Source organism: Poecilia formosa, unplaced genomic scaffold (genome assembly GCF_000485575.1).
Source record: "Poecilia formosa unplaced genomic scaffold, Poecilia_formosa-5.1.2 Scaffold182, whole genome shotgun sequence".
NCBI lineage: Eukaryota > Metazoa > Chordata > Actinopteri > Cyprinodontiformes > Poeciliidae > Poecilia > Poecilia formosa.
The window spans coordinates 894,453-907,433 of record NW_006800121.1 but is presented as its reverse complement, the minus strand read 5'-3'; the positions used below and the strand labels follow the sequence as shown (position 1 = coordinate 907,433).

Sequence of the window (12,981 nt, the reverse complement as noted above, 5' to 3'; positions counted from 1 at the left end):
GCGACTGTGGCAGTTACTATGCTGCTAAGAAAAATTATAAAATCAGGTTTTCAAAAACAAAATAGAGAGAGAAAAAGGCAAGAGTGTTAATTTATAACCCAGTTTTCCTCCAAGACAGGTGGGTAGACTGTGAGATTATCGACCATTTAGCATTATTAGCTTAGCTACGGACTGCTTTTTGCCTCCATTTCACTAGCATTAAAAAATTACCAACATATTCATATATTTAACTTGTCTCTTGTACCTCAAGAGGACGGGTTCCTCTTGACCCGTCCTCTCCTGAGTTAAATTAAAGCTGCAGTATGTAACTTTTACATAATTTTTTTTTTCCACATTTTTTTTTTACCATTAGCACATTTAGCAGTGAGTGAATGAGATTGATTGACAGAGACCATCCTACTAGTTCTGATTGGTTGTTTTGGTCGGTGCATTACTTTAACCAGTAATAGTAATTCAGGAAGGAGATGAAGGAGACTGATTGTTTTCACAGATTATCTGTCTCATACTAAACTGCTACGACATCATGACAGCTTTAACAAATACAAAAAACATATTTTTTATTAAAGTTATGTACTGCAGCTTGAATAAAATGCAAATACATAGAATTTTTTAGAAGTCTGGATTGCTTTATGTGTAGTTGCACGTTGCTTTTCACTGTTGCTCATGGAGAGGCATTTCAGTTATCTAAAACTAATAGAAAAAATTTAAGCATCCATACTGGATGTGGACTGTTGATGTTAAATTCATGAGCAGTAAATATTGTGCTAATTATCATTACTGAACCAAAGAAAGCAAGACAGATGTAAGGCTTTAAAATTGTGACGCTTTTTATTGGTCAAATAGACTCAAATAATTGTAACAGCAGCTGCGAGGGGAGAGGGGGGAAAACAAATTTTTTGTCAGGGGGCCCAAGATTCCTGGCGGCGCCACTGGATGCGCTTATACACGACTTTTTACGGCCGCTTTTTCAACTTGACGGTGCATTCAAACCAAATTACACTTGATCGTATTTTCAAGTAAGTCAAAGGAATCAAGTTTAAATTTAATCCTGAACGCACAACAAACTTATATGAATGATAATATCATAACATCATAATGATCATTCATTTATTATCACATTTATAAGCACTCTTAATTAAACTCTGCGAAGATGAAATGCCCAACTAGGTAAAGTTTTTGCAGATCAGCTACTATTGTCAATATTTATATAATTGCTTTATTTTAATTTATGTATTACTGATTAATTTTATTTGTGTCTACTTGCCTTCTAAGTCCCAGGCAAACAAGAATAATAAAACAGGAAATTGAATATATTCAACTAATTTCTTTCTTTGAACTCAAACTATTTCTTAATCAAGATTAAAACATTCGTTTTGGTTTTTACATAACATTATGGTATTCCTCAAGCTTTTATAAAAGTTACTTAAATAAAAGCGACATTGATTATATTTGATAATAACGCTTGTTTTACTCGGAAATTTTTGTTTTATTTATTTTACATCTATGACAGTTAAGAATGGTCTAGTTTTCGAGGTGTACCTAAACGCACTATTAGAATGTTGTACGTCGCCGTAAACCTTAGTGTAGAAGCGCAATGACTTGACAGGTCGGGGATACATTTTGATGGTGGAACTGTGTTCCTCACCCCACCGGCCAGCAGTGTGTGCATGCTGCTGAGTCCACCCTCTGTTAAAGTAAATTCCTTCTTTAATTTAACTTTGTAAATCGCTGACAATGTGGGTTTTTTTTTTTAGTCAGATGTTTGTTTACCCGTCTAAGGAGTGCTTTTAATGCTGTTTCTCAGCTCTTACCGGTTTGTAGTTAGCCCCGGCTGGCTAGCAAAGTTGACACGTTTCTTTTGTGATTTTTTCCCCTCTCCCCAACAGATTGGCTGCACAACGCCTGGATTGCTACAATGGGTATTTTGGAGAAAATCTCGGAAATAGAGAAAGAAATTTCTCGGACACAGAAAAACAAAGGTAACAGGAGGGCGAGGAGGGAGCAGGGCTGCTAGCTGCTAGCTGCACACCAGGCGAACTTAGAGCCAGCTGCAGCTGTGGGTTTCTGTCCAGGGTTATACTGAGGTCCAGGAACTGGAAAAGTACTGTGCTAATGAGGACCGACAGCTGTCTGGAAAGCTAAAATGCACTTTAAATGCCTGCTTAGGATCAAGATTTGATGTTAATGTTGGTGTAGGAATGCCAGGTTTGCCCATGAACAGATTAATAAGTGTTATGTCTCAGCTGTTAATGTGAACAATCACGCATTTATAGCCATGCTTGTGGCTCATTCAGACACATCAATGAACCTAATAGTGATTACCTTGGACAGTGGGAGGAAGCCCTTTATCGAATTTAGCTTAAATAATGTAACCCGTGTATTTTATGTATGAGTTACGATATTATATATATTGCAAAAACACAAAATCTTGCCGTGTATTTTTGGTCTAGTTTCTAGTAGAAATAGCAAAGACAAAACTAACTTACAAGTAACTTTTCAGCAAGATATAGAGGCTTGTTTTAATTAAATAATTACTTAATATTAATGAAAAAGTACAAGGTCCATTGGCAGATAAATTTACTTATAACATGGGGAAAATGTTTTGTAAGTGAAATAATCTGCCAGTTGAAAAAAAACTTTTTCATCAATACTAAGAAATTGTTTACTTAAAACGAGCCTCTATATCTTGCCAAAAAAGATACTTGTAAGTTTCTCTTATTTCAAGTTTGTTTTCTAAGGTACTGTAAATGTATTCTTTTAAAAGACAAGTCAGAAACCATTTCATTAATGTGCTTCAATTTTTATTTTATTTTTTTTTCTTTTTTTTTCTTTCTTTCTTTATTTAATCTCTGCAGCCACAGAGTACCATCTGGGTTTGCTAAAGGCCAAGCTAGCCAAATACAGAGCTCAGCTCCTGGAGCCCTCCAAATCTGCGGGGGCCAAAGGCGAGGGCTTCGATGTCATGAAATCAGGAGACGCTCGCGTTGCGCTCATCGGGTTCCCTTCAGTCGGTAAGGTAGGTGGATGTGACCCGGGTTGAGAGCCGGTTTTAGATGCTTATCGCAGCAGTAATCTTCCTGAAATCATCCATCAAAGCATCGCAAACGTCATCAGTCGGACGTTAGCGAGTTAAGAGATTTATTTTTTCATTTTAATCCCTAAGATGTTAACATCGATCTTCTCTGTACAGTCCACCTTCCTCAGCTTGATGACGTCAACGGAGAGCGAAGCCGCGTCGTACGAGTTCACCACCCTCACCTGCATACCGGGCGTCATCGAGGTAACCTCCAGGAGACGTTACTTTCTTTTAAACGGTGTGATTTGTAAAAGTTACAAAGTGTCACTTTGCTCTTTTTTTTATCTTCTGCCGTTCATTGCTGCTCTTTAGTACAAAGGCGCAAACATCCAGCTGCTCGACCTGCCAGGAATCATAGAGGGAGCTGCTCAAGGTGCCATAAGTTTCACACAGATTTTAGGCACAAGAAGGTACTAATTTTTGTCAGAGTTGTTGTGCTGACGGGTAACTTTGTCGCAGGAAAGGGTCGAGGCCGACAAGTCATCGCCGTCGCCAGGACGGCAGACGTCGTCATCATGATGCTGGACGCCACAAAAGGAGAAGTCCAGAGGTGTGTGTTTGTGAATATGTGTGTGAAACGGCCTTGAAGCGTGGAAGAGCGTCATCGGTGCCTTTGTGTTTTTTGTTTTGCAGAGAACTCCTAGAAAAGGAGCTGGAGTCGGTGGGCATCAGACTCAACAGGACGAAGCCAAATATTTATTTCAAGGTATCACTTCCATGTCCTCGGATCGACTCTACAGAGTTATTTATCTTTTAAGATGTTGATACACTGATCTGTTGCTTTGGATTAAATAGAAAAATTGTTGAGTCCGTTTATTTAACTGATGCGTTCAGCTTAATGAAACCATTTTCACGATTTGGACGGTCAAAGATGACAAACATAGATGTGAAACGCCTATCAACATCTTCCAACGCTCCGAGGACGGAGGTTCTCTTTCCATCCTTGCACTTTTTGATTTATACATTAAAATCTTGCCCACTGTAGAAACAGCAGCCGTAAATTCATGATGAACTCTTGTATGTTTTATATTTTACAAGGATTTAAAGGACTGAAAACTATGGAAATTTGGGAAAATTGAAAACCTGTAGGCGCGATTGGTTGTTAGTTTTGTGTCGCGAGATTAAAAATGTCCATTTCTCTCTCTTTCTCTCTCAGCCTAAGAAAGGCGGCGGCCTCTCGTACAACTCCACCGTTCCTCTCACTCAGTGCTCGGAGAAGCTCGTCCAGCTCATTCTCCACGAGTACAGTATCCTTCGAGAGACGGCGAGCGGAAAGCCAAAGCCGTGCGGCGCGTTTCGAACTCCCGAACTCGGCCGCCATTCGCCTCGCCCGGCTCACGTCCTTAACTTCCCGTTTCAGAAATCTTCAACGCGGAAGTGCTCTTCAGGGAGGACTGCACGCCAGACGAGTTCATCGACGTCATCGTCGGGAACAGAGTTTACATGCCGTGCCTTTACGTACGCCAGATCTTCTTCGCTTGAAAATTAGAAAGCAGCTGCGAGAGGCGACTTTTCCTGATGTTTCTCTCGTGCTGTCAGGTGTACAACAAGGTGGATCAGATCTCCATCGAGGAGGTGGACCGCCTGGCGCGCCGACCTCACAGTGTCGTCATCAGGTCAGACATCCCTCTTCCATCATCGACTCGTGTGCGTCAACATTATTTACGAATCTCATCTCTGTCGTCGCGTTTTTGTTCCCAGCTGTGGAATGAAGCTGAATTTGGATTACCTCCTGGAGACGTTGTGGGAATACTTGGCGCTTATTTGCATTTATACAAAGAAAAGAGGAGGTACTCTGCTTGATTTAGACAACTTCTGCTTTGCTTTGGACATGCAGTAGATCCCTAAACGAACCGTCTTATGCTTCCTCTCCACGTTAGAGCGACCAAACTTTGCTGAAGCCATCATCATGAGGAGAGGAGCTTCAGTAGAGCATGTGGTCAGTATGGCAGCTGGAACATTTACACATGCATAATAAGTAGTGAGAAAAGCGATTTTAAGTGTTTTTTTATTTTGTAACCTGCAGTGCCACAGAATCCACAGAACATTAGCCAGCCAGTTCAAATATGCCTTGGTGTGGGTAAGTCTGCTTTACTTTTCTCTGTTTTTGCAATAAACGTCATTTATTTTGTGGAGCTAATTTAGAAATATTTGCGTTTCTGTATGACGGTAAATGTGGCTTTTTGTTAGTCGCCACATTGATCACAGGACGATAATGTGGCATCAAGCAGGGCTGAGGCAGAATGAAATACTGCCACCTGCAGGTGGGAGTTGGCATCACGTCAACCCGACGTTGAAGTGATGCTAACTCTTCAATTCACAAGTTCGCACTAACGCAAAAAAAATTGCGGGATATCTGGACTTTGTAAGAATTTCCACAATAAACTGGAGGGATTGATTGACGTAATTTGACAGTAAGCAGATAAAAAGTGTTTTGATTTGATTGATAAAATCATATTTAAGCACAACGATTTTCTTTAAGGTTTCACTTATGTGTCACTCTTGAGTCTAGGGGGCCAGATTTGACCCCTGGGCTTTGAGTTTGACATGTGTGCTGTAGCTTGACCTTAAACATGCCATTCATGCTGACAAATGCTCCAGTGTGGCTTAATTAATGCATATCCACGTTGCCTTGGATATGTTTTTCCCTTAAATTTTTGCAAATGCATTTATTTAGACTTGTCGGGTAATACTGTATTTTCTGGACTACAAAGCGCACCTCACTCTCTCCGTCGCTCTCAGTTTTCCACAAGGACACAGCAGAGGGCAGCAGAGGGCTGGGTCCTTAATAAACCTGCTGTTAAGGACGCCGCGTCTCCACCGCCATAGAACCATAGTTTCGTTCACGCCAAGCTTACGTGCAGCGGCTCTATTTCCCTCCTGTACTGCCAGATCGAAAGCCCTCAACTTAAAAGCGGCAACATATGAGTTTGAAGAAATTTCTCCATCGTGCCTGCTGCTAACATGTGCTTGTTCTAAATGAAAATGAGCGCGTTCTTTTTTGATTTCCAATTTTGACTTCCAATGATTCATTTCCTGCTAAAGCGCCCCCTGGTGGTTGAAGAAAATTCCATAGAAAAGCCGCACTGGGCTACAAGCCGCATGGTTCAAAGCGTGAGGAAAAAGTAACAGCTGATGGTCTGAAAAATACGGTAAATTTGTTCAATGATCTAAAACGTTCTGCGATGGACTGGCGACCTGTCCAGGGTGTAACTCGCCTCTCGTGCTGGTGCCCATCTCGGTGGAGATGGGCACCAGCACCTCCCCCGACCCTACTAGGGACAGGGGTGTAAGAAAATGGATGGATGGATCTAAAACATTTAAGTGTGACAGTAAAGATCAGGAGCAAACTCTCTCACTCCCTGCACACTTCCTCTCTTTCTGTGTTTTATCAGGTCTGTTGAGAACAAGAGTCTTTTTCCTTCTCCTCGCCGTCACCTTTAACTCAAAGTCCGCTCTCTCTCTCTCTCTGTCGTTTCAGGGAACCAGCACCAAGTACAGTCCTCAGAGGGTGGGCCTGACGCACGTCATGGAGCACGAAGACGTCATCCAGGTCGTCAAGAAGTAAAATCGCTTCTGACTGGACAGAAAACGAACTGCATAGTAGCTATACAGCAAAAGACAAGTAGCTAGCTTTCCTATTTTGTATATGGAACCTAACGGCGAACGGAAGAAGATGGGGGAGAAATGTCGTGCAGATTCTGGACACAGCATGTAAGATAAGGAGAGAAAACGACGGAAATAAAGTCCATAAAACATTTTAGAAAGTCTCAATGTTTGCTTTATTTCTTATACTTCCTCTACGCACGTCTCCTGGACGGTCAGGATGTGTTTGTGCTCAAGTTGTTAACGATCCCTTTCGGTGAACACGATGTAGAACACGATGCCTGGTCCTCTTTGACCCCCCCCACACACACCCGCCGTCCCTGCCGCCCTGCTGCTGGAGCTCCACTCAGGCTCGCCACTTTTCTGTCAAAGAATATGGGCTCCCATTGACTCGCGTGCACAAACAAACACAATGGCGCCTTTAAATATTAACAAGCAGGTCTTCGGTCCAGGAGAGGGGGTTCTGAGTGGAAGGCTTCATCGGGAGAGGGAACGAGAGGACGCAAAGATGTCCTGACGACGTCTCTTCTGTCCGTCCTGTGGATGAAGAGACGGTGTCTTGATATAACCTGAAGCGGAAAGAGAGAGATGGAATATTCTGGAGCCTGACGGCAAGCAAAGGTAGCGTTAACTGGGCGTGTTATTGTGCAGAGCGGGCATGACACTTGATGCTGCTCGGCTCCATACGGCGTGGCCAAGCAGGAGCGTGTGCAGTCGGGCTTAAGAAAGGAGGAAAAACCTTCATCCTTATGAACGATAATTGCTTCCTGTAGGGCTTCAGGGTGGGATTTGTTTTTCTTAAACCAGTTCCAGTGCCTTGGAAAAGTGTGTATATTCTAAGAATATGTCAAACTTCAGGCCCGGGGGACAAATCCAACCTGCCAAAGCTTTTTTTTATGTGGCTCCCTAAACTGTCAAAAATAACAGTGGTGTGCTTAACCCTTTCGTGCATGAATTGTGATCCTTTGTGTCAGGATTTTTTTTTTCAAAGTTTCTTTTTGATTTTCTTAAGGCATAAAAAAGAGGTAGGAAAAAAATTTTGTAAAATAAAAAAAGTTTTTTATTTTATTTTTAGTATATGAAATCCAACAATGATCAATTGTAATTTTCTCCAAATACAAAGTTGTTATTTGAAAAATACATCAGTAGTTTTCTTTAGGGGTTATCTGATGTCACGATATTTATTTTTTTTTTACCTGTAAGAGCTCTTCTACAGTAGAAGGAGGGACCGGTTGGCATGCTTTTTTGTCTGTCGGCCATATTGGATTTAACAAAAATAATTTCTTGCATTTGCAGCTGATGGCCAGTAGCTGATAGTGTATTTTATGATGCATTAGTGTCCACTTCGTGGTCTGTGTGCATTTATAACATAAAAATCCACAACAAAATGGCTTTTAGACAGCTGTCCACTGTAGTGACCACTGTGCATGAAAGGGTTAAATATTACTTTGTCAATCAAAGCAGTTTTTGTGTACTGCCAAATTACATCATTTAGAAAAGATGTTCAGCATCATTCAATTTATGCACTTGTTGAATTTAGAGACAGCTATCTATTAAGTTTGTTAGCTTTTTAAAAAAAGGTTGTTTTTTTTATCAATATAACCTGCCACAACCGGTCCTCTGAGGACTTTGAGGTGATTTTGATATGCCTCAAAATGAAAATGAGTTTGACATCCTTGTCTTAGAAGGAAAACCGTAAAAGTTTTGAAAACCTTTTTACTATAACAAAAAGTTGAAAAGTGTAGCCCTGTTAAGCTCCCTGAATCTAAACTTTAAAGAATCCAACAGAGGTTGCAGTTCTTCAATGTGTTTCTCTTCGAACTTTACCCACCCGTTTGCAAAATAGCTAAATTTTAGTCAAATTGGATGGGACGCATCTATGAAAACAATTTTTAAGCTAAAGACTAGCTATCAGTTTGATTTAAATCTGGATTTTAGGTAATTCAAACACATGAATTATGCTTTTTTTTCCTGTCAACATTGAACAGTTTTCCTGTTCCTGCTGGAGAAAAGCGTTCCCGCTGCATGATGCTGCCACCACCGTGTTTAACTGTGTGGATGGTGTGTTCGGGGACATGTGCAGTGTCGGATTACTGCTGCATGCATGATGTGTTTCAGATGTAAACCAAGCAGTTCAGGTTCTGCCTCAGTGGATCGCCTGATGTTTCAAATTTGATCCGATGTGGGAGAAAATAACTGCATCAAAGGTTTTCACTACCCAAAAGTAAAATAAAACCACAATCTCAAAAAATTACATTGTATGATTTCTTTTTTTTTATGTGGTTGACAGTAAATGGAGTAAAATTATATGTAGATTCAGACCTTAAAAATGATTTGTATGTTTTTCTTGGTAAGAGTAAGGCATCCATGTTGCGAACTCTTTTGAACTTGTCCGGTCTAAAATGGGTTCTTCAGTGAGTTGTCCAGTCTATGTGGACACAACACTGGTTTTTGTGTCTTAAATTATATTCTAACTACAAATTAAATGTGCAACAGGAAGCTTTTAGAGTCAGTCAAGGAAAATGAACACAAGAATGATCACAATATGAAAAATATAAGAATCATTTTGTACTGCTAGAAAAATCTAATCCTTTAACATACAATTAAGCATTATTATTATAATAATTACACAATTATTTTTAACTAATTACCCAAAATGTCTTAGAAAAGTGGCTGAGAATAATAAAATGATTTGACAACAGCTCAGTACATCAAGATGTTTGTCTCTTCCGCCCCCTTGTGGTTCTTTCTGATCATCGCATGGCGCTGCAGTTCCCACATTCAGCACTTTGGTCAGATACTTTACTTTAAGCAAGTCTCTGAAAAATACACGAAGGGAAGTGAACAGTTTTCTAAATGCTTTATATATTTTCCTGGGCAAATACTGAAGATATGACACTCATACAATGTAAATTAGTCAGTGTAGAGCTTGTGGAAAGTGTACATTTGCTCTCCTCTCAAAGTAGCTCAACCAACAAGATAATTATTTTTGCTTCACAGCTTTTTTGTTGTTGTTGTTGTTTTAACTAAATGTGTTACGTTTGGAGGTTAGTTTTTCCGCAGACATGTGTAAAACCACTAAACTTTCCTTAGGCAGATTTAACCAGATAAAAAGATGCAGATCATCAGCATTTAGATACTCAGCATGGATTCAGTACAAACCATTAGTCAGCATGAGAGCAGGTGTCTTTTTGTTATAAAGATGGAGAACGACCGGACTGAATTTCCTTTATGTTATCCTAATGCAGCTTTAACTGGTGGGTTTTTGTGCTTACATTGCTCTCTGTACATTGTGCACATCCATCATGTGCTGCGGATTTCTGTGCAAACAAAGTATATTTACTTCTTTTAAACGAAAACCTAAAAGCCACTTTTGGTTGGGTGAAACGCTGACAGGTGGCACTGACATGTTAAATCCTAAATAGTTGCTTTTGGAAATATAAAGTTACATAAAAATTATTTACTTTTTATATAAAAGAAGATTTTATTTTCTTCTAATAATCATTTTCTAATTGCAATTATCATCTGCTCTGGAGAACTACGACATGGGTCACAGCTGTGTGTGTCTTTAGAGGATGTTTTTTTTCTGCTGCATGCTGTGCCTTTAAACATTTAATCCATGATACGCTGAATCTCCATTTAATCTGGAATCATTTAGACTTTTTTCAGGCCAAACCAGGAGTAGCAAACAGTGTGAGAATAAATCTCAGTCCTCCAGATGGCGCCCCCTATAGACTGAAAGATCACAATGCTGTTGGAGAACAAAGTGAGCGCTTCACTTAAACTGAAACCCCAGTCAAGAAAAATAAAAATAAAAAAATCCAGTAAATTAGTCACTACAAGGATTTTGCATACAACAGACACATTCTGGCTTTTGACCTAAATATGCACAAAACTGCAGCAAAAAAAATAAATAAATAAATAAAACAAAATAAATAAAAAAGTATCAGGTAACAATATAATAATGTAATTTAACCACAAATATTTATCTCATCGTTAAAAAAACAATCAACCTTTGCCTAATAGGCTTTTCACATGCACACCCTACGACTGCACGTGTGTGCGTGCATGCATGCGTGTGTGTGTGTGTGTGTGTGTGTGTGTGTGTTTGAGCTGCACTGATAAGGTACACAAATGCCTCTCCAGTCATTGTAAATCCAGGCCCTTTATAATAAATCCCTCTTTTGGGCTCTGACGTGCAGAAACAAGTGTTCCACGTCGATAGCACAATGCGTCTGCTTTTGTGCACACAAAATCCTGCCATTAATGCACAATAGGTACGTGAAATTGTTTGCTGGCGCTGCACAGATATAAAGAAGTGCAAGATGTTTTCTCAGTAACCCAATCGCTGCTACACCGATGCACAGACTGATTTGCAAACAGCTCAGTATTGAGCATTTGTTTAGACAGATACTGAGTCCTTGCTAAAGCAGGGGGTGGGGGGTATCCGTGCTGTTTGTGGGTCCATTGTGTGTGCAGATGCTTGTAATTGTGCTTGGTCTTCACATGAAGCGTTAGAGGCAGAGTACAGAGAAGGACTAGAGGTCAGAGGAGCTGCACACCGGACCCTGTTGGTCTGAGCGCTTTGATTTTTACCTTAAGCAGGCGGCTGTCATGTTTTCATGAATGAGTTGATCATAGAAGAATAAGGTAAGCAATTAAAAAGCTGATTTTCTCATTGAATGAGTTTAATCTGCCACATGACATTGTTCACACGAGACCTAACTTGTCAGAAATAAAATTCTTAATAATCGATCAGTGCAGAGATACAGAAAATTGAATGTGATTGCAATTGTCTCGGCTTGGTGTTTTCAAGCAAGTGGATGAATCTTCATTCCTTATTTAAATTCTGCAAATCCAGACGCTGCTCATGTGTCCTACAGTTGTGTTTCTTTGTGGCAAACAGGTTGATTCTGGTTTGCAATTCACAACATGTAATTGAAACCAGGTGATTCATAGCATTGATTCAATGATGGTGGAACATGACTGAGTTAACGGGACAAAGTTCTTCATTTTAGCTGCCTATTAAACCGAACACCCTCATAAACTCCACTGTCGGCAACATCGGTGCATTTTTGGCGAACGTGGCGACCAGCCATCAGTTACGTCATGTCCCAATTGGATGTTTTTAATCCATTTTGCTTTAGATCACATGTGTGTCAATTTGCATTGGCAACTTTTGAATCTAGTTCTGAAATATTCAAGCAGGTTCTGACACGTTTCCACCAAACGTCTGCGTACTTCATGACATTAAAACCAATGCAGTGCAGGAGCTGTGTTTGAAGTCCAAGGCAGGTCTTTGATATATGAACAGCTTTGGAGCTGCTGCGTCTCCATTATCAAGTCACAGGATAATCTGAGAGTGAAGGTTAAGACCTGAATGGAGCGTAAAGGCTTTTAGGAAACCTGAGTGAAGCCGACTGTCTCATGTTCTGTCTTAAGGTTGACCTCTATCAGCCACATCACTCTTTCTTTCTTCCTCCTTCTCTACGTCGCTCATCTTCCTCCTCACATTCTCACAATTCACAAAGTGATGCTGTGAAATATCAAATATTTTTTCTCCAACACTTTCTGTAGTTTCTATAGAAATATAGAAATATTTCGTGGACCTTAATTGCAGTGAAAAGCTCAATATCTTACTGACATGAAAAGTGTGAGCAATTTATTCTTGGAATACGTCAACAAACAATTACACCATTCCAGATATTAATATTACTTGCACTGATATTCGCAATTATTTCTTCTGTCCTATTCTATTCTAGGCAGTGAGTATTTAAAAATGACATAAATTTTCCTTGTTTCTTACTTGATATTTGTGCTTCAGTCTGTAAATTTAAATCAAAATCTAAATAAATGCAATACCTTACATTCTTACAAGTGCAGTCATCAATATTCTCAAGTCATAGGAGCTCATGCCCAGACATGCTTAGTATTTTTCGCCTCTGACAGACTGTAAAGTTTGTAAAGTTCATTTTAATTTTGCTGAGTCACCTCTGGTGATTCACATCGTTCGTTCTTCATCCTAGGCAGTCTTTGTTACAAACTTGAATCTGCATTTTCTGTGCTTCTTATTGCTTGGCATCAGGAGGGAGAATCTCTTGACTACACTCTCACTACCATGTTAACAGAAAATCACAGTTTTAGTCGTCCTGATGCAACTATTGGCTATCATCTTTGTGCAGATGCTTAATTTATTTCTCTTTTTTGATGTCGCTTCTTCTCAGTACCTTCTTTTTGCCATGTCTCCACTTCTCCTGTCTCTGCCATTGACCTGGTCAGCGTCAGTTCACTCATTCGTC

The 12,981-nt window shown here is 40.0% G+C and overlaps 1 protein-coding gene across 3 annotated transcripts in view; it reads left to right on the top strand.

Moving 5' to 3' along the window:
* The window catches only part of LOC103147409 (developmentally-regulated GTP-binding protein 2), a 7,374-nt gene extending 535 nt beyond the window's left edge, over positions 1 to 6,839 (top strand). Inside the window, exons 1-14 of one of the 3 annotated variants that reach the window (XM_016678398.1) lie at positions 999 to 1,016; positions 1,887 to 1,979; positions 2,856 to 3,016; positions 3,191 to 3,280; positions 3,389 to 3,449; positions 3,536 to 3,626; positions 3,710 to 3,782; positions 4,233 to 4,323; positions 4,437 to 4,534; positions 4,616 to 4,692; positions 4,778 to 4,866; positions 4,957 to 5,015; positions 5,103 to 5,156; positions 6,558 to 6,839. In XM_016678398.1, coding sequence (XP_016533884.1) covers positions 1,916 to 1,979; positions 2,856 to 3,016; positions 3,191 to 3,280; positions 3,389 to 3,449; positions 3,536 to 3,626; positions 3,710 to 3,782; positions 4,233 to 4,323; positions 4,437 to 4,534; positions 4,616 to 4,692; positions 4,778 to 4,866; positions 4,957 to 5,015; positions 5,103 to 5,156; positions 6,558 to 6,644 — 1,095 coding nt within the window. In that variant the 5' untranslated portion in view covers positions 999 to 1,016; positions 1,887 to 1,915 and the 3' untranslated portion in view covers positions 6,645 to 6,839. Of the gene's footprint in view, positions 1 to 998; positions 1,017 to 1,582; positions 1,695 to 1,886; positions 1,980 to 2,855; positions 3,017 to 3,190; positions 3,281 to 3,388; positions 3,450 to 3,535; positions 3,627 to 3,709; positions 3,783 to 4,232; positions 4,324 to 4,436; positions 4,535 to 4,615; positions 4,693 to 4,777; positions 4,867 to 4,956; positions 5,016 to 5,102; positions 5,157 to 6,557 lie in introns of those variants that run through there. The other 2 variants (XM_007565729.2, XM_016678397.1) reach the window with 2 other exon arrangements.
* Positions 6,840 to 12,981: the final 6,142 nt, after the last annotated feature.